The 27,603-nt window shown below is 48.4% G+C and overlaps 1 protein-coding gene across 5 annotated transcripts in view; it reads right to left on the minus strand.

The window, feature by feature from the left end:
- Nucleotides 1–27,603, minus strand: part of RERE (arginine-glutamic acid dipeptide repeats) — a 168,315-nt gene that overhangs the window by 21,555 nt on the left and 119,157 nt on the right. For all 5 annotated transcript variants that reach the window (XM_048967868.1, XM_048967865.1, XM_048967866.1 and 2 more), the window contains one exon: nucleotides 16,527–16,607. In XM_048967868.1, coding sequence (XP_048823825.1) covers nucleotides 16,527–16,607 — 81 coding nt within the window. The remainder of the gene's footprint in view (nucleotides 1–16,526; nucleotides 16,608–27,603) is intronic.

The following is a 27,603-nucleotide window of genomic DNA, read 5'->3' on the forward strand; positions in this document are numbered from 1 at the left end:
GCCTTTGGGGCAGCCAAGCAGCACTTGAACAAGTCAATAACCCCCATTTTGCACCTGGAAGCACTGAAGGAGCTGGTGCAGCCACATCAGTGCAGGCACTGCGCCGGGACAGAGGGGCTCCTGCTCTCCTGCTTGGTCTGCTATGCACAAAGGAACAAACTGCCCACAAACAAAAGCTCTCTGACAGCCACCCCCGTCATTAAGCCTTGATTTTAAACAGACTCCGTCCGCTCGGATCCGATCCCTGCACAGCTGTTTTCCTTTTACTGCTCTCCAAGAACATTCCTCCAAAGCAGGAGATTTTCTAGATGAAGTGCAGAGGGCGCGGGGTGCTCCCAGCTCTTCCTGTTTATGGGAGCGATAGTGGAAATACGGCTCTCGAGGCAGGACATCAAACACAAAAAGGTGCCACATGAGCAGCTTATCCCTCGGTTACTGCTGCTCCTTCTGTCTCAAATTCTTTCTGTCGTGAAAAGAAGTCTGTAGCAAGCAAAACCCAACTAAAAGACAACAGTAAGAGTTACAAAGCTTTATGTGAAAGACCAATTCACCGCAGCTTACTGTAATGCCTACACATGAGTTCAGAAGTGAAAGGCATTGCTAATTCTCAGCAGCACAGAACTCAGAGGCAGGAGCAGAAACCCAAGATTCCCACCAGTGGGAAAGCTCATCTTCTGATGGCTCTTTCTCCCAGTTTGGGCAGATTTCTGAGCCAGTGATGACTGTGGTGCTAAAAAAGGCACCTTCATATATCTGGAGATGGAAAAGCTGCTAACACAGGGGGCAGTGCTGGCCGAGCAAATGGCTACAGACCTTGTGGGCTTTGACATGGACTGTGATCAGCTCCTGAAGGGGTTTGGGAGACGGCTGCTGCCCCTCTCTGCACCTCACCCCATCCAGCACAAGCAGACCCTGCTGTGGGTGCCCAACAGCTCCCATCACCCTGTGTCCTGTTCTGGCCTTCTGGCACTGCCCATCCCTCATTACCAGCTCATAAACAAGCAGCTTTATCAATTAAGGGCTCCAGATCTCTTCGCTGTTATGTCCAGGCTGAGCCAACGTGCCTTGGAAGCCCAGGTATTCCATGCTTACTGAACACTGCAGTCCTTATCCCTGCTCACACAGCATTCTGATGCTTCCCAGGAGGCAGTGAGTGATCAGTTTAATTAGTGGCTTGTATTCACGTGGCAATCAAGGTGTCAGAAAGCAAAGGAGAAGCACTTACAATTGAGAACTTCAAAAGAACAACAACAACCAAGAGGTTACAACAACACTTGCCGGCCTCCTTCATAAACACGGAGCCTACTGGAATATGTTTAACCTTATGCATGTCCCAAAAGGATATTCTCCCTTTAAATGATAAGCTGTAGCCACAACATTTCTAAAATTGTTGAGAGATGAATATTTCCAAGTTTGCCAGAGGGCAAGCTGCACTATTTGCAATAAAAGCCAAACAGCTGCTCACAGCAGCACCCTGAGCTTCCAACAAGACAAAATGCTGACGTTCTGTCTTTCATCCCTATTAGCCACCAAGCTTCCCCACTGCACTTTTTGCCTCACTTTCGCTTCTCAGGAACCATCTGCCCTCCTTTGTAGCCTTCTACCAGACCTGGGGGCTCATACAGCAATGCCCCATGACTCCTCAAAGACACAGCAACAACGGGAGAGCTCTGTGCCACAAACACCTCGTGCTGGGTGTTCAGCACGTGCCAGCCTGAGATGGGGGCTGCCAGACACCCACATGGGGGGACACGTTCTGCTTCCAGCTGTGGAAGACTTCCCTTTGTGAAGCAACATTTATTAAGGCAGCGCTTGGGCTCAGGGCCAAACACACCAGGAGAACACATGTATTGCACAAGCAAATGTTTCCTTCAGCAGTGGGTTTCTGTGTGTGCTGCACATCCAGCTTGCAGGACGAAGGCTGGCTCAGAAAGGCCGTGCTGGCATCACGCTGCAAACTGTTGTGGGTGACATGGAAGAGCAGCAGCTTAGGGATCAGCAAGGCAGTGCAGCACACACACACAGAGCAGGACAGAGGTGACTCCAGGCAGGCCAGCCCAGCAGGCATAAAGAAAGACTGTGTTCTAAAACAGTATTAGAAGGAGATCCTTGCTAGCTGACATCTTTCCAGTCTCTCTGAACGTGGAATCTCTGTTTTCCATATGAAATATTCAATAACCTAAGAATGCTCTCAGCTTTACGTGCAGTTCTCCATTAATTAGGAGCAAATCACAGCAGTGACAGCCATCTCAGCCCCTAAATGCATCTGCTGCTTCAAACAATTCATCACCTCAAGTTATTCAACAGCAACACTATTACCCTGCGACAGCTTTTCTGTTCAGCTTAACTCTTCCCTACCTGCTTGTCCAGCTTTTGGGCTGGCAGCACCCAGTTCTGCCAACCACAACCCCCAACCTCTGCCAAATGCAACCCCTAATTTGCCAGCTTAGGAAAGTACAAAGAAACAGAAAACCAAGGACTGGAGACACAAGCTCCATGCAAACGGTATGAACAACAAAAACAAGAGGGGAAATGCAGAAAATGGTGCATTAGACAAATGGAATCACTTTCTGGTGTTTTTCTGTGGCAGCCTCGCAGCAGCATTATTAGCATCTCTCTCAAACATTCCATGAATCTTTCATGCACAAACAGGCAGCAGAGGCCCAAGGAACACCTGGCATTTCACTCAGGCGCGTAAGAATTTTTGCATTGGATATTTTACACCACATAAAAGCATCAGCAACTGCTCCGGGTCTGAGCACACCAAGCAATGGGCAGCAGCTGAGTGCCACAGCTCAGCTCTGCAGCAGGATGGATTCCAGGAGCCCAATGCCCATTGCTTTATCCTTTGGTGTGCAAGGCACACAAACACCACTAGAGGAAAAGAATGAGCAGCTCTCCTGGACATGAGCAAGCTGTGACCATGCTGCTTTGGGTTCTCCCCTTGGGTTCCTCCATTGGGCTCTGCAAGGTGACGGAGGAGAGAACACAGCAGTGCTCCAGGCCTGGAGAGATATGCAGCTGTCACCCAGTGCTAAGCAAGAGAAGCACTAAAGCAGAAAAAAATGAGATTCCCAAGTTCCTAAACAGCTCAGCCATCTTGTAGGGAGAATTATAAACTCTGGAGTGATGTTTGCCATTAAAGTTTCAGCCACTGGCAGGGCAGCTTTCTGACTGATGCAAGAGACAGAACAACGCTGCTGTTTGGTGTAACACAGCGTTTCTGCCATTCTCCTCCAGGATTTCTGTTGCACAAGGACCCACTGCACAGTCTCCAGCTGGTGTGGAAGCATGTGCTATGGGGGTTGGATAAATACACCATTTTGAGCCTCACACAAAGGAAAAGAAAAAAGCAACATCAAGCCATGAAAAATTGAAGCAAGCAAACAAGAAAAGCCAGCGACTTCTCAAGCATTCTTTTCATGCAGGGTGGGGATGGGCTGGCAGGTCTCACTTGTTAAGTGCAGAATGACTTCTCAGGAAGAGAGCAGCACATCTTTACAGCCAGCACTCCTCCCGTGGTCAGCATTGCTGTTGAACACATTAACACCATGCTCTGCACTCGGAGGAAGTCTCTGCCTGTGTCTGTGCACCCCAATCTCTGTTCACCTCCTATGAGCCAAACTTTCACAGCAGAGCTCAGCTCACCAGGCAATACTCCTGAAAGACATTTTTATCTTCAAAAGCAACAGCATCAGAACCAAGGTAGGTTTGCCTGTGATTGAAATGTGGCACAGGACCCACGGCACGTGCCAGAGAGAGAACCATGGAGCCTGGAGCTAACTGGCCCCACATCTGAATATTAAAAGCAACCCTTTGCAATATAAAGGAGCTGGGCAGCCCATAGGGCATCAGTGTGTGATCTCCAAAGGCTGACACTAACCGTACCCTTGGAAACTAATTTTTTGGGAGCAGCAGTGCTGTCACATGGCTGGGAGACCCTTCGTGCCCGCCTGAATGCAAGCCTGCACTGTTAGCAGACACAGGCAACAGATTTGGAATGATGGGGTTTTGTGTGCGTGTTTTGTGGGGGAGTTTCATTTATTTGCTTACAATTTGAAACAACAGTGTGGCTTCCCCAGGTTTCCATCAATCCCTCCCAACCTCCATCACCCAAGGCGAGGAGGAACCAGAGAACAGTGGGGCACATGCAGTGCAATGGCCAGGTTCGTGAGCAGGCACATTCTGCTGCACATCAGTTTAACTTTCTGTAGCAAAATGACGTTTTTTCTGAACAAGTGTGCCAGCCAACCTTCCCACGTGGAAAAGCTGAAAGTGAGACCACAGCGCTTAAAAGCAAAATTAACTGCAATTTGAATGCTGCAAGGAGATACCTATGCACATGATTGCTTTCCATTGAAGAAGGAACAATCAGAAAGAACAGTTATTTACTGCATGGATATAAAGACTTCTAAGGACGTTTGAATTACTGAACAGATTACACGTGGGGAAAGGTGAAAGCACTACGAGGCACAGCATGGGTCACTTGTTTTGATCCATTACCTGCAGCACTCTGCAAACGACAGCCCAACAAGAAAGCCCAGCAAAGCCTCAGTGAACACAGATTCATTCCCTTACAGTCAATCCTAGCAGATGATTACCCTGGATGCAGTAACACCCACAAGGAGAGCTCGACGAGGCACCAACTCCCACAGGACACTTTAAATTCCAAGTCCCCAAAGCATCCAAAGCTGTAACATATACAATTCCAAACTCAAACAGAGTTCTTATACTAATGGTGAGTATTCACTCTGGGTTTTGATTTGTTTCTAAAAAGCACTGCAGGCCTTCTTCCTTTGCATTTCCCTCCTCAGAAGAAAGCTGCTGCTAACCCACCAGCTCTGCCCGCTCCCTGCAGAAAGCACTTGGGACACTGCAAGCAATAAGACAGGTTTTCCATTACTCATGTTCCCCTAACTCATCCACACTACCAGCAACGCAGTTTCAAAGCTGCATCCACTCTCACTGTCACACACACGAACACAGCCTTTCTTGGTTCACCATCCAGTTTCCTCTGCAGTTTGCAGACCAAACCAGGCACCCAGAGGAGCCCCAGCAGGTGCACAACCTGCAGCATGCCAGCACCGCTGCTCGCCCCACATCCTGCCCATGCAGACCTTCAGAAGTACTTCCAAGCAAACCAAGTATGAGCATCCTTACAAAAGGGCTCTTTAAGCCACTGAAGGATGTAACTGAAGGCTGCACACTGGTTCTGTTCAGCAGACACAGGTGCCCACAGCCCAGGTTCTCAGCGCTGCAGCAGGCGTCCGTCCCTGCTGATGGATCCTGGAGCTGCCAGGAAGCCAGCAGCCTCCAAGCAGGCAACGTCAACATGAATTACAGTGACAAGGGGAAATAATGCAGAGGCAAGCAAGCTCTGGCAGCATCTAACTTACTTTCCTACCGCCCTCCAAGAACTCTTCTAATGGAACAAAATGGAAAGCACAGCCACCAACAGCCATCCACAGGCAGGGAGAGCCGTGTCGTCCCCTGCACTGTTCAATCTGCAAAGATTTCAACTGCAGACGTGATCCCCATTAAAGGAACTACTTCCTAAGAGCCTTCCTTTGGCCAAGGGATTGTAAACACCCCAGGAAAGCTGCAAATGCTGGAGGCTGCTGAGCAGAGCGTTTGGAAGCAAGCTACACAATGGACTCTTTCAGCACTGGAGAAAAGATGATGCATTCCTGGAGAGAGAACAAAGCAAAAACGCCCCAAAATCAGTAGCCCAGAGAACTTATTCCTCAGATAAGAAGTCCCAGCCACTCTCATTTTCTTCTTCCATTCCAACATGACCTTTAGGAAGGATGGGCCCAGAGAGCAGCATGCCAGGATGGCTGTTTATCTGCAGCCTGCAGGGCTCCTTCCCCATTCTCGGCACAAGATGGCAACTACAGAAATCATACACAATGTGAAGCTTAAGAATTGCCTATATCTTTTGTATGGAAGTTCATTTGAAAAGGTTAAAGCTATGCTTCAGTAACTCGAAAGAACAAAAAGTTAAGGCTGGTTTGGCAAAGGCAGATATATATAAAACTCAGCACTCAGTGGCAGCTCATGTGAATTTATTACGTATCATTTAAGTGCTCAAGCCATGAAAACTTGTACAGCACAACTCCTAAATGTCAGCAGGGTGGGTTTTTTTTTTTGAAGAGCGATGACTCAAGATTGTGTAAACAGGGGATAAGAACTATGGGAGCAAATGGAGGAGGAGGGAAAACGCTAGGGCAATTTTCACTTAAATGCTTAACAACCCCATTCATTTGTCTTTGGCAGCACTGTTAATATGCTCTAAGGAGAAACCTTCTGAAGATACGGAGAGGCAAGTGGGGTCACTCCTAATGACCAGCACCAGCAGCTTACAGTCTCCTTCTGCCTCTTTACAGCAGACACAAGCCTATTAAACACAACTTGCCAACAGCAAATCCTGCCATGGTCCCATGGTTTCCTTCCAACTCTGTGATCCCAAATACATCTCAGACAGCTACAGGTTTAAAACTCTCTGCTCAAATCTGACCAAGACTCCTCCCTCCTTTTCGTTCTGTATCTGAAAGCCATTTGCAGCATTTCTGAAAGGCTACAAGTGCAAGACAGATAGAGATTCTTCTGAAACAAAAACATTACTCACCTTACAAGGATATAAATAATGGAGCGATGGGAAGGAGACCTATGTGCCCACACTGAGCAGACAAATTCTTTTTAGAAGCTCTCACGCTCACAACAAAAGAATGTTCTAAAGCCAGGCAACAAAAATCCATCACATCAAATGGCACAGAATAAGAACATGAGCTGGAATTGTTAAATCAATACAACTTTAACACAGCACCGAAGGTGGAAAGCCTTTGTCCATGCCACTTCATCCTAACAAGGCGAAAGTCTAGATATGCAACCCACTGAGTTATTCTACATGCCAGATCTAATGCAACAGAGGGAACGGGGATGAATGCATGTTTCCACATCCTCTTTAAACAAGCAGAATGTGCAAAGTTTATGGCATGTTTTTAATCGCTTCTGCATCTGCAAGTTTATTAAATCCCCCAGAACAAAACTGAGGTCGAGATCAAAAAACCACTTATCTCTGCAAATTACCTTCTTCCATTATCTAAGCCATTATACGCTGCAAATATATTGCTCCAACGCAATGAAAGGAAACCTAAGCAGAAAGCACAGTCCTTGTTGACATCCAAGTTGCAGAGCACACTGAAACACGAGTGGATGTGAAGAATGCTGGGCAGGCCAGAAGGCTTACTGCACCAGGCAGCAAATGCTCAACTTATGGGGCCATGGTGCTCATATAGTGTGCCCTCTCCTCCACAGACAACATAGAAAGCGTATCTGGGGCTTTGAAAAACAATACCCAAGCACTGACAGTGGCAGAATCTCTCTTTTCCCCATCTTGGGCTGCTAAGTTGAAATGATAGAGCATCATTTCCGAGTATCAAAACTGTTAGCAAGCAAAATCTGTAACAAGAGAAGCTAATGTTAAGGTACAGAGGATGCCTAGGAGACTTAAAGGAAGGAAAAGGAACAGATGGGAAGCAACAGTGGTAAGGGTGCAGGAAGAAGAAAATAAGAAGGGCTGGTTTTATGGCTCAGTGGATTTTGTTTTTTAGTTGGCAAGCTTTACTTCTCCAGCTCTCTCCTACAGCAATTCAGGTTATCAAAGAGTCACGCTTTGGCAAGGATCACCTTCTGAGCCATAACAAGAAAAAGAGCCATAATGAAGCTTACCAAAAACAAAGCCATTCAGACAAAGTAACACAAGCAACACAAACTCGTTCCCTGTACCACATCTTCCTTGCTGGCCAAAAGCCATCAGTTTTCGTGACTTATTTCCCCCTCCCACCCTGGAATCTCACAACAGAGCTCCCAGGGCCTGGCCAGAACACCTAGCTCCTCTCCGAGCTGAGTTTGTGTGAGGTCAGCTTTTCATGAGGTCAAAAACACAGCATGTGGAAAGCGTTACGGCTGTTATGTAGCAGACGGGGTTCTCATAACTACTACTGTTCAACTCCGAAATCCTGGAGCTTCACAGATCATTAGAGGTTTCTGAACCGCAGAGAAGGGCAGAGTGAGCAAAATCAATCAGGAGCTCCTATGGGATGCACTGGTGCTCACAACACGGGGCACAGGGCACAACGCAGGCTCAGGAACCAAACAGGAGGCCTTCTCCAACTGCACGAGGAAGGAGCTGGTTTGTAACTGGGATGCACCCTCCTTCTACATCAGGGTCTACAGGCACTGCACAAAGTAACTCAGCTTGTGTCAGGGAAACTGGCAGGAAGGGAAGAGAGGAGGGGCAGCAAACTGGTCCAGCTTCTATTGACGAGGGGACCAGAACCAACACGGAGTTGCATTAGCACTGCTCACACCTCTCATCTTGTCATCAATCTTGTAGCACCTCAACTCCCAAGTGCTAAAATCCAGCAATTACAAGAGAACCGTGCTGCCTTTCCTGCATGTTCCTAAGTTCGTATTTGCAAAGAAATGGGGAGCTGCAAAATTTCATCTTGAAAGACAGAAACCAAAAGGAACTCCATCCCAACCTCCTGCGACCTTCCAAAATGTGGGATTTCAAAAGCAGAAGGTTCCATGGGGGACCTGCTTTGGTGACCTATGTTCAAGCAACAGCTCAGCCCCAGCTGCACCGCGCACTGCTGATCTCAGCCATGTGCTGCTGAGATGAGAGCAGTGGGTGCTTACCCCAAGAAGACATCATTTGCCTCTTTACACCCTGACAAGTTGAGTTCCATCACACTGCTCAGTACTTTCAGGAACATGAAGTAGAAATGGAAACACACCAGGCTTCAGCTTGTGATGTTAGGTGTTGATGTTGCAGGCTTACAAGGCTCGGTATCACTTCCACTCTCCCTATGCCACAGCCCCTACCTACAAAAGCCACTATTCTTAACTCCTCGTGCTCAGTTTGTTCCATGATCTGCATGATTCCAAGGGGCATTCCCTGGCAAGGGGAAATAAGAAAAAAAGAGCAAATCAAGCACTGCTTCTTTTTTACAGCTGGTTTGAAACAAAACTGACAAAATGAGTGCATTTTTTGCTTAAATTATTTTTTTGCTTAAGTTATTATTGCCTCGCTCTCACAGTACACTTGTACCAGCATACTATGGGATATTTAGGCCTGAATGATGTATTTGGGGGCTGATGATATGCCAAGAGAGCCCTGCAGACACACACAGCTCCTACAGTGCTGTCTGGGGCACGAAGCAACCATTAACACACACTGCTCTTCCAACCTGAGGCCTACATTGTGCTGCCTCCTTTGCTTCTTTTTCCTCCGGAAGGGACAACACCATCTCAGAATGCCATATTAATGCACAAAAAACAGTTTAACTTGCCATAAAACAGAGCCACTGAGCCACGTATGTCTCCCATAGAATAAACGTCTCCCTTTCTCTATTAAGCCAGCTCAAGAAGCAGGCATCAGGCAGGATACGATGGACAAATTTCTTCCTGAAGTCACCCAAATGTTATAACTCTAACGCTGCCCGAGGACAGGATGTTCCACAAACATCACTGCTGCTTCATACGACTTTTCTATTTTTGCCTTCTGAAGTTTTAATACCTTCAGTCTCTAACTGGATGGGAAACAAACAAGAGGTTGTTTGGTGCACAGCGTCCATGGAAAAGAACCTTGCCAAAGTGAAAGACTCAGCCACGAAAACGAGGGGTATGAGCTCTCAGACAGACACCTACTTTTTGTGGCTGAGATTCATAGGCCCTCAGGATCAGCATCTGAGGGTCTGACCCGATCTGACTACAGCTACAGAACATCTAATGCCTTTTCTCACAGGGAAAGATAAACGCAGAACTGAAGGTAAGCAATTGCTGATGAACAAAAACATTTTGGCCAGACTTTCATGCTCAAAAAGGACAATTTACAGTAAGAAAATAATAACAACACCCTGCAGTGGTGAGTTATGAAAAGAGGTAAGGGAAAGGCAGCACAAGGATGAGGAGGAGGGAAGCAGCACTGTTCCCTCTCTGTTATTGAGAGAAAGACTGAGACAATACTGTATCAATTTCCCAAATCACCTTGGCTTAAGTCTTCCAACACATACTTTTCCCTACAAAGCAGAAATTGTCCTTGCTGGCTCTCTGACAGAACACAATGCAATCGCCTAATGGCCTTCTTTTGCTTGCGACAATCTTTCTCCTCCACCTCCCTCCAAACCTTCAGAGAAAAATAAACAATGGGTTTCAATCTTGTAAAGCAGGAGACAAAAAACACAGCGCAAACAGAGCTGATTTATTATCCGTGCTCAATGCAACCTGAGAGCCCCACTGGCACGGTGAGCACACCTCTGCTCTGCCCCTCACCAACACGGGGCTCAGCACCAACAGCACGGCCGGGCTCCTCGTGGTGCTGTGAATTTACCTTCAGAACACAGAAGTCAAATCACAGGACGGAAAATGAAGTGCAAATCTCGGGAGACTTCACATAAATAAGAACAAAGCACAGGGGGGGGAACGTCCATCCGTGGCTTTCCTTGCTCTGAAATGGAGAGAGGCACCAAGGTTTGGGAAGGGGCACCAGGGCTCAGAAGATGGAAGCTGAGCTCTCAATCATGCAGCCAGCAATGCGGTGCTGCCCTTCCACAGCACGGCCTGAAGGAGAGAAGAATATTTACCTGCAGAGTAGGTTGTGTCCAAAAAAGAAATGAGAGAAACAAGGGAATACCTGGGCCAGCTTTCCAGATGGAGACGGCACGGTGAGCACCAGAGGGAAACCACGACGCTTATGTCTCTTTAAGACCTCTCAAAGCCTTCTGGTTTATTATCCAATAAAACGGTGACATTTGCAATAGATTTAACAGTTAAACTCGAGAAAACAAGCCAAGGCACAGTGAATACACAGACTGAACCCCATTTATGGCTGATCTGCTTTTAGCTTACCACTCAAATCCATGCAGACCTCTGTCTGAGCTCAGCACCTCATGCAACGCTCTGCCTTGCTTCTGCTCCCGGAGAGCAGTGAGAGCTGGGCTGTGTGTGCTGCACTCCCTTAAAGCCAAATGGGCCCAATCAGCTTGGCTGCAAAAATGACAACCAAAAATGAAAGCCCGATCCCTACAGAAGAATTAGCTATGCAAACAACCCAGTGGTTTTACTTGCACAGGAAAAGAGAGCAACCAGGGCCTGGGCCTGTGCTTGGGGCTGGGGCCCAGCAGGATATCGGCCATCGTCTCGTAACACGCCAAGCCCAGGCCCTGCTGTACCAAGAACAAAACCCTCTATCCGTATCGTCCCTGCCATGGAAGCACCAGCAGCAGTGAGCGGAGCAGGAATGAAAAGGAGCGGTGGCTGTTTATGTTGGCAGTCACTTCAAACTCTAATGGAAAATTTCAGCTCTGCCCGTGCTGAGGCGAAAGCGAGTTATTAAGGAAAAAGGTTCAGCTTTCAAGCAGAAAAGGCTTACACAGCTCGTCCCTTTCTGAATGCTTCTGCAGCAAGGAGAAGTCAGAAAATAATACGGCTGGACCAGGCAGTGTATTAACATCCCATCGTTTGGGGAATGTACCATCAAACAGGAAATATTTCCTCTGGGAAAGGAGAACGGTGATAACGCCCATGCTACAGACACCACTAAATTCAGCTGCTGGTAAGTTATATCATGAAGAATAAACACTAAGAAGCCAGTGTAGGACTAACTGATCACTTTGTGCTCAGGGATTTCACCTAATTATCCCACTATCAAAGGAGAAAAGCACCTCTGCCATGTGTTTGCCCCCAGCACTTTGCAGGGCACTGTGCTGCCAGGAGCACATGCACCCCGCCAGCCCCACACGCATGCACTGCACTGAAGAGCCACTCAGGAAGCCAATATTGTGGATTATGTAACACAAGATTAAGCATTAATGAGGCAAGAATAAAACTGTTTATCTAAACCCCAATCTAAAATTAAACAGAAGTTTATGCTGAAAGCTCACAGCGCTCACGATGCCTCCTAACACTAACAGAGGACAGCTTATTTAGTCTCAGAAATAAATCCCAATTGCATTTAATTTTGACAGAGGGATTTTACTACTGCAACAGGGAATGCTCCTCCTAAAGAATAAATCGATGTGTGTTTAGTCCTTACATACAGAACACAGCACACTGCAGGTATTTTGATGTAAGGAAAGCAGTCGATAGTCACTATTTTCTCCGACACTCGAGGCTAAATGCCCAACACCCAGCCAGAGGTGCAACTTTCTGATCTGCTGCTGCCTCCTGCTAAGGACATGACCAAAACTCACACACCCCAAAGATGCCAATGTGCTCAACAGAGACCCAAGTCAGTGTGTCCACACAAGGGCTCCCTGTTCTCCTCTCAGATCTGCCACCAGGCTCACCCAGGTCTTCAGCCTACCCAGAAGAGACAAGCAGACAAGGAGACCCATGTGCACAGCCCCATACCAGAAATCATCACCAATGAGTGAGTGCAGGAGGAGCCATCAGAGAACATCTAGGCATTCAAGGAGGTGCCATCCCTGGTTTGAAAAACAGGCTAGAAAAAAAAAAAAGGTTAGAAGTACTTGGGCCCATTCCCATGAAAAGTTCGGTGTTTCCTTAGCCCTATTCAACTGCAGCAATTGTGACAGCCACCTACTGACACACATTACTAGCCTGAAACTTACACAGAGCTGCTTGAAGGGACACACACATACACCCCTCTCCATTTCTAGGGGCTAAGGAGTTTGACCTCTGCTGGTCAGGGATACATCGGCTCTAAAGGGGACTACAGAACTCAAACGAGAGAACAATCAGATCCTTTCTTCTGGGACTGTGGCCTCCAACAGCTCAGGCACCCTGTGACACCAACCCCCATTGGGGGACAGGCCTGGGACGGGAGCAAGGAGCCAGCCCTGACCATGAGCGAGCCAACAGTGTGACTCAGCCTCCTCCTCCCACTGCACCCAGCTTCTGCTTACCTTGTGCACGTCACTGGCACGGAGTTAAGCTATTTATAAGAACACAAAAAGTCAAGTCCCAACCTTGCAGGCATGTAAGCCCACTTAGCAAAGGCCTATCGGTGCTGGTCCTTCTGAAATGCTCAAATTCACTGTAATCACCTGAAGAATTCAGAGCAGAGAACTGTTAACACTTTGAGAATCCCCTACCAACACGTTTTAGGAAATTAGCCCAAAACAGGAAGAAAAAGCATACACAAAGCCAACTGGGATGGTTACGAAACCTTGCTGCTAGCTGTTTAGCTTGCATCTCACAACACAGGAATCTAGATGGAAGTTATTAATGAAGACCGGTCGCGTCACAACGACGTCTCCACAAGTTCCTGGCATACCATGTGGAAGAATCAGGAGGGCTGCTAAGAGAGCAGGCTATGTCCCCAGCAGTGCCATTCAACTATGGCTGGAGCCACAACCAGAGGAAACCATCTGGGAACACGGGGAAGGATGGAGACACAAGGTCAGAGCTCAGCAAGTTTCAGATGCTGCATTTAAGCCCCTTTTCTCCACTACATCCCCACTTAACACTGACGCAGCCTCAAAGCCATCCGCTTTCCTTCATCAACTTCAGCACTCCTGTTTCAGCAGGGGGCACGCTCAGATAAGAGCTGCTTTAGTTCCTGTGTCTCTTGCTCATAAAAGCTTGAAAAGAAAGAATGCTACAGCTGTTTACCCCCATGCCCACTGGGAACCTCCCTTCCACATAGCTGCTTTGAAATAAACTGGGCTGGCGAAGACCTCATCAAAAATACTGCCTTAATACACAGTTGGCGGGTTGTTTTTTTTTCATGAAGATCTTTTCTTGCTGGCTATTCACTTAGAATTAACTGTGCTTAAAAACACTGGAAAAACGTGTTAAGTTAGTTAAAACACACGTGAGAAACACAGGGTTCTTAACATGTTGACTGCAGAGAGAAAAAAAGCACAGGTGTAACTCAAATAGGACATCGCTGTTTGTGAGGACGTGTACAGCGTGGCCTAATTCTCATTGCTCACCACAGCTGCTGGGTACCTCCTGGTATTATGAAAGGAACACCGTCACGTTAATCCTCAGACTTCCTTTATGGTAACATTGACTTGTTTTAATACATGACAGGCCTAGCTCCTGTATAATTTTGTGTAATTTTGTGTTTCTGTCTTCTGCTAATGCAACAGTCTGAGCGCCGGGCTTAAGGAGGCTTTAGGAGGAGTTCTTCCAGCATTAAAAGGAAAGGCACTGGGGAAAAGCATGAAAATAAGGAAACTTTATTTTCAGTGGGTTTTCCAGAGAGGGAGAATCCCTGCCTGCCCTCCCTGCAGACTGCAGGCACTCGTTAGGTGGAGCCTAACAAATGAGAAGCGTGCAGGCTGTGCTGACCCATAACCTGGTTTCCATTTAGGGCAAGTCACTTCAAGAATGTCCCTGTCTCATTTTCAAGCAGCTTCTGCAGGACTGAGGAGTTGTGAGCGTATAAATGACTTCACGGATTTACCTCATGTTAATATGGTGGCTAAGCAGGAAAAGAAGGCCTTCTTTGCAGCATTTCTGGAATTGCTAAGGGGTTGCTTTGTGCTGCAACAGAAGAATGACAAGCAAAGTATCTGAAATTATTCTGGGGATGAAAAAAAGTGCAGAGAAATTAATTCCACAACCTTGTAATTTGCAATATTCCACATAACGAGGAAAAGCAAAGCTGAATAGTCAGGTATTATTTACTGCTGCCTTTATTCTGGGCATCTTGTGATAGAAAAAGTGCTGCCAGTTTTGTTTGGGGGGGGAAAAAAATAAAGTGGGAATTAAAAGAGCGCAGAAGGGGACCTGGAGGCCAAAATAGGAAACAGAGATTAAACAATCTGCTGCTGGTCAAAGGTTACTTGTAGATCAGTTACCACCAGGGGCTACAGCAGCCTGCTCCGAGCCACCAGCACACGGCGCCCAGTTGCTCCGAGTTAATATTTAGTCTTCCCTGTGCTAAAAATGGAGGCTTAACGAAACAAAAATCTAACACTTGAGCAATAACAGCCTGGATCACATTTCACACCGCTTGCAAACCTTTTGCAGAGCCTTAGGCCTGATATCCAAGTGCAAGCAGCAGAAACCACGCAGCAGAAGCAGGGTCAGGCACGTGCCCCCAGCTCTCAGCTTCAGTCTTCCTTTTCTCCTGCAGGCGCCTTTTCCCCACCACAAAAAGGCATGTTATATTTAAAACCGTATTTCACAGTTCTCATTCAAACTTTAAAAGAGCACTCAGGACCGTCAGTAACTTTACCATCAGCAAGAATACCTTCTGAAGTACATATTGATCTGTCCTAAATACATGGTTAAGTACTGCTGCAAAGAGGAAAGGAGGGCTGAGGCTGAAGGTGCGCTGCTAAGAAGCATTCTATTTCGGCTGTCCCCCTCCCCAAACCAGGCCTTCCTGCCCCAACCCTGATCAAATACCAAAGCTGAGTCTACCCACACTTGTTTGGCAATTAGGTTTTCCTATCGCTCTCAGTGTAATCAGAGACCGACCCAGGCACCCCAGGAACCACTGCCCCCTCCCCTTCCATCTGATTCACCGCTCTCGTTAACCATTTACTGACGCACGGCTGTGATATCACAGCACCACGTCACAAGGAGAGAACCGACACATCCTATGGTCTGTCACAGCCTTACAAATATTTTCATGGGGATGCTCTTTCCTACCGAACCTCCAGCTTCCACAAAAAAAAACCCCACAACAAAAAACACAAAGCACAGTCTGAACATCCTCACCTCCATTGCGCTCTAAATAAACGGCATCGCTAACGTAAATGCACTGACACTGCTAAAATACAGTCGCTCTGCCCTGGTTTTTTTCCCACCGCTATCTGAATTCAGAACAAACGCGAGCACTGCTCTCCCAGACCCTCCTGGCAGCTAAATGACACCTGCAGCACTGAAACCGAAGCTTCTAGAGACGCCGGGCGAGCAGCACTCGTGGGAAGCAAACTGCATTCCCCAGGCTTCCCAAAGCCTCCCTCTGCCCCCAAAGAAACCTCACCCTGCTCCCTGCCCACCCCGGGGTTTGCAGCAGAGCCGGGCAGCCGTGGAGCTGCGTGAAGTTGGAGGCACAGAGCAGTTTCTGCAGCTGAAGTTCCACATTCGCTGCCCGCACGCTGCAGGAGACGAAGAGTTAAACGCGAGCACGGAGCGCGCAGGTCGGGGAGCAGCAGCACATACCTCATTCTTCCAGATTCAATTAGATTCTGTTTTGGTTTAGGCTTGCTTTAATTACCCGCTGCCATTTGAGCCCGACTCGGCGACATAAACGTATTATCCCCTCATAATGTCAGAATTTAAAATTAGATTTGCTCTCCAGAAATACACTCCGCGCTGCCTGAACGACTCCGTCCGGCACCGACTCCTTTACGTAACGCCTTTCACACACCGAAACCCCACAAACAGCCCCAAAAATCACCGCCACCTTCCCACAGCTGCGCGCTCCTCTTCCCTCAGGGCCAGCAGAATTCAATCGGGGTGGGAAGGGAACGGCTCTGTAAGGGCGAGCACCGAACAGCAGAAAGGCGAATGACACAAAGTCTGGGTGTACTCACGGTCTCCTTATTCGGAAGCAACTCCTTTCGGATCCTGAAGAAGTTCTTGCCGTACTGCCTCAGCCCCTTAATGAACCGTTTCTGCGATAAAAGATAACAAAAAGGGTACGTCAGCAGGGGAAGGCAGAGCGCTCCCGGAGCGGCACGGCAGCCCGGGCACCGGGCGAGAGAGAGCGAGAGCGAGAGAAGCGCACACGTACGCAGGCGGGGAGGGACGGCTCCGCGCAGACACGGCCGAAATCACATCGGATTCCCTTCGGCGTCCGATCTCCGACGGCTCTGAGCGCAGTCGGTGCCGCAGCCAGCGCCGAGCCGAGCCGAGCCCGGCGGAGCTCCGCGCGGCCCCGAGCCGCTTCCCAACTCGGCAGAAGCGGCGAACGGCGAATGCGCGGCGGCGATTTCCCGGGGAGAAAAGTGATCCGAGCCCGCGGCGCGACGGCCGGCAGCCCCACCGGCACAACCCGCGGCTCCCGAGGAGCCCCCCGAGCGCAGCCCCGGGGCCGGAGGAGGAGGAGGAGGGGGAGGAGGGGGATCCGGCGGCGCGGGGAGGGGGAGCGCGGCGATGGCGGGCGGCGGCGGAGCGGAGGGCCGGGCCGGGCGGGAGGCGGCCGCGGGCGCCCAGCATGTGATCGCGGCGGGGCTGGGCGGGTGCGCCGCAAAAGGCGGCCTGGATCGGCCCGGCCCCCCCGGCCCCGCGGAGCTGGGAAGCGACGGCCGTGCTCGGACCGGGGCTGCGCCGCCTCCGCCCGAGGAGCCCCGAGCCGAGCCGGGGTCGGCTGGCCGCGCCCCGACGGTGTGCGGCATGGCAGAAGGGCCGGGGGTGGAAGGGACCCTGACGATCCACATCTGGCCACGCCGGAGCGCAACCGCGAGATTAAAACGCAGCACCGCGTGTCCCTGTCCTGAAGGGCCGGAGCTCGGCGTGCCCTTGCCCTAACAGCAATGCACACGCTGGCACGTACCAACTTCTGCCTACAAAGGGATGCCGGTAAGCGGCCCGGCCCCAACGTGCCAGGGAACTGGTAATGCCCGAAGCAGAAACGCGGCTCTCAGGTCGGTTTAGTGCACGTTGCACCACATCTCTGTGCACACAGGCAAGTGCCGCGGTGCGTGAGGGCAACACGAGCGATCAGGGCCCTCCTGAGCTCCCAGCACTGCCACCTCACCCCTTATCATTCTGCCGATCTGCTCCTACAGGGCTCTGTCCTCACCTAACCCTGACCCTCCAAACCAGTAGGGCTGCAGGGTGAGCCAGGAACACGCCTGGGGCACGTGTGTGCTGGGAGCTTCCAGCCCTGCCAGCTCACAGCCACCAGCTGGATGTGCACGAAGGCTGCAGGAGCAAAGACTGGCAGTAAGGCAGCAGCCCAGCACAGGCAGAGAGCCGCAGAGCAACGTATGAGCACCGTGCAGCAGGCAGCGCTCCGTTCCGTACTCTGGGCATTTAGCAAGTGAAAGGCCTGGAGCTTCCAGGGCACTGAGGGGAAGGTCACTCCATGGCTGTACCTCTTCTGCTTCGTGCTTCCTGGCCAGGAAAGATGGCAGCAGCTCCAGGGAAAGCTAAGGAGCCCCCTCCTGCCTTTCCCACATGCCAAAACAGCAATGGGATCCCTGTCTGTGGCTCACCACATCTTAACAACCACGCACAAGCAGCAGCTCCATCAACTTCAATAGAAAATCTACAACTTAGCAAGGCCTGGCTATTGTTACTGCCTTTTTAAGAAGGAGTTTATTGTATTCTCCAAGTTCTCCTTCCTGCTCCAGTCCTCCATTAACTCAGGCACGGTGTTCAGTTCTCCCTCCGCCCGCAGCAGGAACTGCTTTTCTCCAGGTCAGGCACAACAGAGCGTGCTCCAAAGTGCTTTTAAATATTGAAGAAACAAATCGTTACCACATCAGTGACCTGTGGCTCTCCCGTGTGCCATCAAACAGGCTGCCTGGCAGCTGAGATTTTCTCCTCCCTGCACAAGTGATGTGCAACAAATGGCACATCTGCATCTCGTGCGCTGGCAGAAGGCACCTGGCAACACCAGCACTGCCCTGTAGAACCATGAGCCTTACAGCTGCACAGGAGGGGAAGCTCTGGTCAAACAGAAGGGGCTCTAAAGCCCAACTGTATGAAAATCCAAATTGTGTACTTTGAGAAATGAAGAGAAGCATTTCAACGCGACCACTTCAGCGTTACTTGACAACATTGCTTATGACAGAACGCTGTCAGCTTTACTGTTTGTGCTGTGGCCGAAGGCCATCCGTAACGCAGCTGACAAAAATGCTGTGGATAATTATTGTTGTGAAGCAGCATTAGGAAATCCCATGGCTCGCTGGGCCAGTCAATACTGACAGCCCACAGAGATGTTTATGGAGTGGTTACCATGGCTATTGACCAGCCAGAACACAAGCTCTCCTCCTGCCATTTTATAATTTCGGTGGCCCCAGTAAAATTTATTAGATTCTACAGTATGCTGCTCCAATGTGTAAACAGGGAGCTATAAATAACCGGGGAAGAACAAGGAACAAGTATGCTAATGTTTGCATATGTGCTCCGTGCAGGTCCCATATTTTATCCCAAGAAACAAATATCATGACAAGATACACAAAGCCATTATGTTCTGCCTAACAGAGCTCAGATGGCATGTTTATCAATGTGATGATAATGCCACTGCAAAGCTGCAGTTAAGGTTATGCGTCAGGGTTTCCATTATCAAGAGATTACAGCCTGGCAGGAAAAATGTGCTGCTGCGTGCTGAAATGCAGCACCCCGGGTTTAGCTGGGAACCGGGGCTCCCGCTTTGCTTTTCTTGTTTGCTGCAGAAATCTGAAGTCCAGAAGCACACGAGAACAACTCCTAGTGCAAAATAACCCGCTTAATCAATTTAAGAACTTCAAGCAGAAACCTCACGGGCTTCAGATGGGAAGGACAGGAGATAAAACAGTGAATTTGTAAGTGCTACTTATGCCTCTTCCGAGGTAATGCTTCAGTTGGGTTTAGATCAAATAAATTCTCCCTAAGAGGCTCCATGTGTTATTTCATTCCCTTCCCACGACTCCCACCTGGTTAATTAATGAAAAGCATGTTGTAATGCCACACATTTGCAAACACACAAACAGAGCTTGTGCTGTTCCTCCTTAATCCAACAAATACGGATTTCTTTCATTTTTTCAAAAAAAAATAAAAAATAAAAAAATCCCATCTTTAGACCACATCCAAGAACAACAAGTTCTTCTCCCAAACCTTTCCTTAAATTACGAATTTATAGAAAGAGAAGCTAGAATGGAAAGCAGCACTGTTGTTTTATGACCGCGGAAGCAATAGGTGCAGAGCACGCTCTGAAGGGCCTAAGATTTGCAAGGCAGACAGCAGCTGAAGTTGTCACCATCTCCCACATTTAATGCACCTTATTAAGTTTTACGGCAAACGCAGTGAGAAGATTTACAGGGCTTTAATAGTTAACAGCAAATAAACACTAAATGTGTAAAAAGCATCTTTATTTCCTAAATTTCCCAGGATGAGAAATTATGGCAGTTCTGAAAAGAAAATGAGATTTGGTCTCATCCGCAAAACTCAAAACGTGCAGCACGTTTATAGATGGCCCCAAACAATTCTTAGCATGCAGACATCGCACGCTGGCTGCATTTCAGCACGCAGAGTACATTTTATTAAAAGCTTGGCTGGGTTTTAACATTATATTTCGCTTATGTGTGTGCAGCACAAATAAAGACATTTGCTGATAAGGTTAAATGATACACGCTGTCCTCTAGGAACAGAAGTACCCCCTAGCTTCCGTAAGATCCACGAGACAAGGAAGGCAGTTCAGCCTGAAGATGCCAGCTCTCTTACAAAATAACTTGCATTACTCATTTTTTTTCCTCACCGCATTAACTTGGCTACAGCAGAAAGTGATGCTCATGTCAGTGGTGCTCTCCCCTCCGAGGAGCTCTGTGCACTCAGGAGCAGGCAGGAGCAGTGGGCAAGCAGCCTGGCACTGGGGGAGGATCGGTATCCTGAGGTCATGGGATATTCTGGGTTATGACAGAGCACAGAATGAGGACTGTGACCCCGCAAAGCTCACCTCAAACCCTGTGAAATCAGCCCACTGGGAAAGGACTGTCAAGGAAAACCTATATTCAGGCCTGCTGTGTTCCTTTAATGCGCCCCGCTGCTGGGAGAACAGGATATGCTTCAACCTCATCTGAACTTCCTTTGTTTTATTGTTTCCTGTCACTACCGTAACTCTGCTTAATGTTTTTTTTAAATTTAATTTTGAAGTAGCCAGCAATTTTACCCTTAGCATTAGATACTCGTGCTGCTGTTGATTACATCAGTTCACAGCAAGCCTGCAGAAATCACCCAGCTGGCAAACTTGTTCAATGCAAAGACTCCACGAGACTTCCCCAAGCGCCTCCGCAGTTCCCCTGGCTGTGGCACCGCCTCAGGGACGTGCACACATCTCACACCGGCCAGCAGAGGCAGCTCACATCTCTGGGGGAAGATCTGCCTTCAGCCTACAGCACCCAGGGGCTCTCATGCTGGGGTGAGACTGCTCCATCCCATGGGCCACGTGCAGGTGAGCACCTTGTACAGCAGCAGAAGAGGACAGCTATATAAAAGCTATATAAAAGCATGTGTGCATACTGGTTTTTGTAACATCCTTGGCATCCTGATTATTTTATTCACTGAGCAGATTGTGGCTTTAGTTCGTACTACATACTAAAACCAAATTCACTCCTATTACATAGTGGCCCGCTTATTTTTCTTGTCAATTTATTACAACAATTATATTGTCTTGAAAAAAAAAAAGTGTCCTTTAAGTTTTATAATTTTTTGAAAATAAAAGCTCTTTTTTACTAAGTCAATTTACTTGATTTTACAGAAAACTCAACACACTGATGGTGCTCATCAGTAGCAACCTACAGAGGCACTAATGTTCTCACTGGGTTTTCATGTCACCTCTGAGCGTGCATTGCTGGCCATCAGACACCCCCTAGGCCAGAAGAACCCCCAGTCCTTTATAAGCAGTAACATGCAAGAAATACATCAGTGGAAAGGCTTTAAGGCGCTAAGCAATTAGCTGGCCTCCCACTTGGACCCACCTGAACGTGAGGCACTCAGCACAGGGGCACCATGAAGGTGCAGAGGCACCCAGCAGCCACCAGAGCCCGTTCCACTCATCCCCGCCATACACAGACAGAAAGTCATTAAGCAGAGCCCCTCAAGGGACTGCCAAAAGATCCTGAGATGATAATGATCCCCCTGCCATGGTGCTGCTCTGGTAGCTTTTGTTTTGAACAATAGGTCTCCCATGATACCTCTCGCTTGCTGAAAATATTGGTATTAAGTGAGCGTGAGCACAGCTGTGTGTAAATTACATATATAAACAGATTAGATTTGTATATTTATACTGGATGCAAACACATTAATAGCACATTTGCATACACAGTTGGCTAAATGAGACTGCATGCGGAGCAGGATTACTAGTTACAAACACATTTACTTAGAATTCTCAATAAAGTATTTGTGCAGCCATTCTGGAGGTCAGAGAGGATTCATCATCCCGTCTCTCCTCCTTACAGAGATGTGGAATTGCTGCCCTGGAGGTGCCAGCCCCCCCACGCTGGGCCTGCAGATAAGTCCATCCTGCAGGCAGCACAGCACAGCTTCGCTGCTCACCTGAAAGTCCCCCAGATTTGCTCCTCCTTATTTTCTCAAAGTGATGTTTTAAGGGGTGAGAGAAACAAAACTGAGCAGGGTGTGAACTGCAGCCCAAACACCAGTTTTGCCCAGCTTGTCCTTTTCCCCTCTCTGCTTCACATCAAGGACCAATGCCAAACCCTATAACAAAGGCAGCACACTCTGGGAGGTGACTGAAGCTTTCCCTGAGCTGGGCAGGATTCAACCATTCCTTGTGAGATCCGGGTTGTCAGGGTGCTGCTGACCCCACCGCCATCCCTTGCTGTTTTACCAGCCACACTGTGACAGCTATTGCTACAGTGCAGATCTACAATTCCCCCCAAGCTGCCGGCAAGGCTTTTCTTCTCTTGCAAGTATTGTACCTGTTTCTGTGAGGAGATGAGAAAGAAAACAAACTGTAAAAAAGAGGTCAGTTACACGTAAACAACGAGCATTCACTCTTGCTCTCCCTGTGGTCCCGCTGACAGCCAGCGCTGGCAGTCTCATCGCACACCCCAACACCAGGGGCTGCCAGGCCGTGGCCGCACCGCACACAGCTGTGTGGCATGGCAGGGCCAGAGCTGCCACAGTGCTGCCACGCAATGGGAGTCAAAGGGCTGCTGTGAGGAACACGCGGCTCCCGCCTGCTCGCTAATTGCTGGGGAGCTGCAGGGAGGCCGCGCTCACACAGCGTGATCTGGTAAATGAGATCGAGTCTGCAGCGCGCCGAGAAAGCCAACCTGAGGGCGGCCTGCAGCGCACGTCACGCTGACGTGGGGTACGAACGCGGCAGCAGAAACAGAAAAACCTGACTTTGCTTTCCCGGGTTCCAGGAAAGCTGCCTAACAAACAGCCTGACTTGCTCCCCTCGCACCCCCCACACCCAGAGCACAGGCTGAGGGCCGCCAGCTCAAGCCCAGCCCTGCAGAGCAGAAGCGACGTGTAACGCGTGCAGGCATTCCCTCATGCTGCTGAGTGTAATCACTCCCACAGCACAAAACTGGGCACGGCAGCTTGCCCACGTCAGTAAGGAGCCATGCCAGACAGCAGGGCCCACCTCCTGCAGGCCACAGAGCTTCTCCAGCCGCTGGCTCTGCCCTCATCCTCAGGAAGCAATCTCGACCTCACATCCCTGGCTCACCCGGAGCCACAGCCCCGTCCTCCCCAGGGGCAGAAACCTTGAAAAACCCCCAAACTTGGGATTGGCACAGAAAGGGCCGGCTGTGACACGGCTCCTGACATTCCTGGTCCCAAACACCAATGTTTTCTCACCGCTGCAAACGCAGCCGAAAAGATTTGAGTGTGTTTTCATACATGTATACATATTGCTAAAGTGGCGTTTTCAGAATTCAAGAGAATGTCCCGTATTTTTTTGTGACCCAGGCAAACAAAACCATTTGCTGCTGCCAGAAGACAACAGCAAGCTTCTGATTATACCTCAGATTACCATTTCCTGCACACTGAGTCCCCTCTGATTATTTTAAGCTGCTGTTACAAAGTTGCCACACAACAAAGCCTTCTTGTACATCACATAAATAAACAGAGTTAAAAAAGAGTGGGACAGTGCTGCTTCCCAAGGACATGCCTCCTTTCCCACTGGGCATCTGAGAGGATCTCTCCATATAGATAAGTAGCAGAAAGTCAGCACTTAACCAGCAAGCTTCTATAAAAAAGGGTTGGTTATTTGTTTCTTAAAAACTAATGCAGAACTTAAAGACTAACCCAGAAATGGTGAAAATGCACTTTCTTAACAAATATAAAAATATAATAATAACAGTCCCAATGATAATTTGTTTTGAGCAGGATGAAACAGGTTGAAAGACAGAATCCAGCAGCAGAGATCCAAACAACACATCTAACAGCATGTGCAACGTGAGCCAAAACCCGGCTGCGCTCCTCCTGCATCACTTTGGAGCATCAGCCTTCTTCCTCCCCTTCTCCAAATCTCGATCACACGGAAAACTGGAGGAAACACCTCTGTCTGCTCACATAAAGCAGATCTCCATTAAATCTCCAACACCAACTCCAGGCACTAGCATGGGTGGGCACCAGGCCACAAAGCCAACAGCCAACCTGGGGCTTAACACAAAGTAAGCTTAACTTAAACATCCAAGTATTTCCATTGCCTTCCCTCTTTCACAGTGGCATTGCTGTCCTCCTGCACAGTCAGTGATGCCGTGCACAAAAAGCTGCGCTCAGACTACCTGCAATGTGCTGTATGATCCTGTCAAGATCCCATCACGCTGTTTCTAGTGGAAGTTCCCTCTTGTGGAAATATTGCTCCTCTGGGATTTCGAGTGTTATTGTCAATTATTCTGGAGGCTGCATTTCTGCTGTCAAACAGCGACTTTCCGCAAATGACAGGAGGAAATGAACAAAACCATTTCAAGAGCTCCCATGCTTTAGAGCAACAAACAGATCCATGAATAATGAGACAAAATGGTGGCAAGAATCCCCAAGGAAATTACCCATATAGAGAGGCAAATATTCCTGCAGACGACTGGACCAAGTCAATAATTAAACAGCGGGGCTGCTCACTGTTACGGCGCCCACATCTGAGTCCAAGCACCAAGACAGACCCCTGCCAACCTCCCAGACGTCTCAGGATACAGCTGCTGCTCACTGCAGAGCTACCTGAGGCAGCACAGCTGGCTGTAAGAAATACCAGCCACGACAAAAGTCCAATTCCAAGCTAGGAGATATGGCGAGAGCATTTCCTGTATTGAGCAGAAAACAAACTCCATCTTGAACAGCAGTCCTGCATCCCACTGCACTGCTCACAACAAAAATGGGATTGACGTTTCAAGAATTTGGGAAGTTTGTGTTTTGAGAAGTGAAAATTCAGTCATTTCCATGCCCACTTCGGACGGTACGCTATCACAAAACCTGCAACCAGAATGGGCATATTCAGAACAACCCAAATTTCATACAGCTCTTCAGTCACTTTGATGTGTCAAAGTCCAAGATTATCACTCATTTTTGAACCCGTGTTCTTCAACCATCCCTGAAACCTCTATTATATGAAAATTCTGCTAGTCAAATGATTAGAAAGAGCAGTCTCTGGGGAGCCTAGGGACACAGCACTGTCCCCATGGAAAAGCAGCAGATTTAGCAAGTCAGCAAGCCCTCAGATCCATCAGCCAACCAGACAGCACAGCTTGCAGCTCCTGCTGGTGTGGGTGCAGTCAGCAGGCAGCCTGGGCACCACAATCTGCATGAAGATGCTCCTGTCAAAGCTTACACGCTGGTAGCTGAATTATCAAGACTGATTCTCTTCCTCCCTTTAGAACTACAAACCCTTTGCACTGGGAATTGAGTTCCTTGCAAGCTCCTGTGACACAAGAACCCGCACTGCAACCTGCACTGTTCAATTATCCATTCCATCTTTGTCCCAGGTATGTAAGATCACAGTGAGTGACTGATGCACTTCTGCTACACAGCCATCCAATTACTGAGGAAGACGTTGGCTCACACGGTGATCTTGGCGCTAACGTGTAAGAGTAGCTTAAAAAAGCTGCAGATGATTCATAAGTTCCCTTTTCTTTTGTGTAAGGGCCTCTGAATAAAAACATCTAGAAGGGGGGGGAGGGGGGAGACAACATGGTGCCAAACACGAAAAAATAATCCATGAATAAAAGAGGAAAGAAAAAAAAAAAAGAAATGGAAACAAAGGACCAGGAACACACATATAACAAAGGGAAAGGTGTCAAAGGAACCATGAAGGGGGGTGGGGGTGGAGAAGCAGTGCTGAGATGCTGAAATTACTTCCCCAGAGTAAATCTGGACAGTGGCCTCCCAAACAGATCGAGTCCTTTGAACAGTCTGCACCCCAATAAAAAGGAGGTGCCCCCTTTTCTTTCTGCTGTCCGTAACAAATGCAGGGCTTGATTTCAGGGTTTGACTTTTCTGCAGTCTGGGTGGGGGCAATGTGACGTGATGCTTATTTGGCTCTTCAAAACACATAAGCACCCGTCTGGTCAATCCCTCCACGTGGCCTAAAAGCCATATAAACCTGAGAGGATACCATGAACAGGGGCTGAGGGGAAAGAGTAAGGAAAGGAACAAAAGAAGAAGAAACAGATGGTGGCTCGCAGACAAGTGGATGGGGGAGCGAGTGAGATAACAAGGGGCCAGTACAAGCTGAAGCAAAACCACAAACCCAGGCGTGATGCACACTGAGTCCTCACCGCAATGTCTTCAAAACCACAGCTCATGAAAGTACAAAAGCGAGGCTGAAAAAGGAGCACGGAGTGGCAGCTTCTGATTGCACCCTCACCAGCAAAACGTGGCCTTTACGCAGCGCGTAGAGGAGGAAGGAAGAGCAGAGCCAACCGCACCAAACCGCTGCAGGAGCGCAGTTTATTTACCAGCTGCCCAGGGACTGCCTGGTCAGGCTCCTCTCTGCTGATGATACAAACATTTAAAAGGTATTTGGCTGCTATGAAATGGGAGACAGCATTCTTCCAAGGGGGCATTTCCACTCTCCAACCTATGCAGCTCCCCCAGCACTGGCAGGCGCTCAGCATCCCGCTGGATCAGCTCCTTATTTGCTGTCACATTCTCTTTATGGCAGTATAATCATTAGCTTTACTGGCGCTGTTACCCTTCTAACTAATTAGGAATCTTGGATGGATGCAGAAAATGATTAATATTTAGTCTCGACGCGCCTGCTACAGAAGCAGCCTATTATCAAACAAGTGACACCTCCACAAACTTAAATAAAATAATGGCTCCCATAGAGGGTTCAGAGCTGCTGACAGAATGGCAAGTGATTTAAGTAACAGAAAGCTGAGCAACTGGTGATGGATCACAGTTTTCTCTCGCGCTCTGTTACAGCCTGTAATAGAACAAATGATCATTTTTCAGCCTAATTGAATATGGCCACCCCGCTTATGTGCAAAAGGAGACAAAGCTATCTAATTTGCTTCATTAAAATGCGTTTTTATGTCATCTGAAAGACTTAAAAAAAATAAAAATCAGTGCTGTTGATAGAGAAGATTAGAAAAATAAAATTTATCATGCAAACTGAACTTGCAAATGAGGTGTATCTTGGCATTCACACTGCTTATGCTTGTGTGGGAAAGATAAGTCCTGAGCGCTAAAGCACACAGAGCATCCATGTTGTGACAGTAATCACAGCTCCTTAAATAAGAACCATGTCACTATAGCAATTTGATGAGGAATTTTGTCATTTTCTGCTGCAACAGCCACTGGTCCCTACTAAATACGTCTGAGCTGAGCTGCCAGGCAGGATCGTAGCAATTCCAGCGACATAAGAGGAGTTACTCCAGTTTTGCAGCCGGGGTTTTTTTGGATAGCTACTAGAAAAATGAAAAGAGCTGTTAAAAATCAAGTCTTTTCTGACATCCAAATCAGAACTTCAGCAAGAGCAGCGTGCTTCAAAAATCA

This window comes from Lagopus muta, chromosome 21 (genome assembly GCF_023343835.1).
Source record: "Lagopus muta isolate bLagMut1 chromosome 21, bLagMut1 primary, whole genome shotgun sequence".
In the NCBI taxonomy this organism is placed as follows: domain Eukaryota; kingdom Metazoa; phylum Chordata; class Aves; order Galliformes; family Phasianidae; genus Lagopus; species Lagopus muta.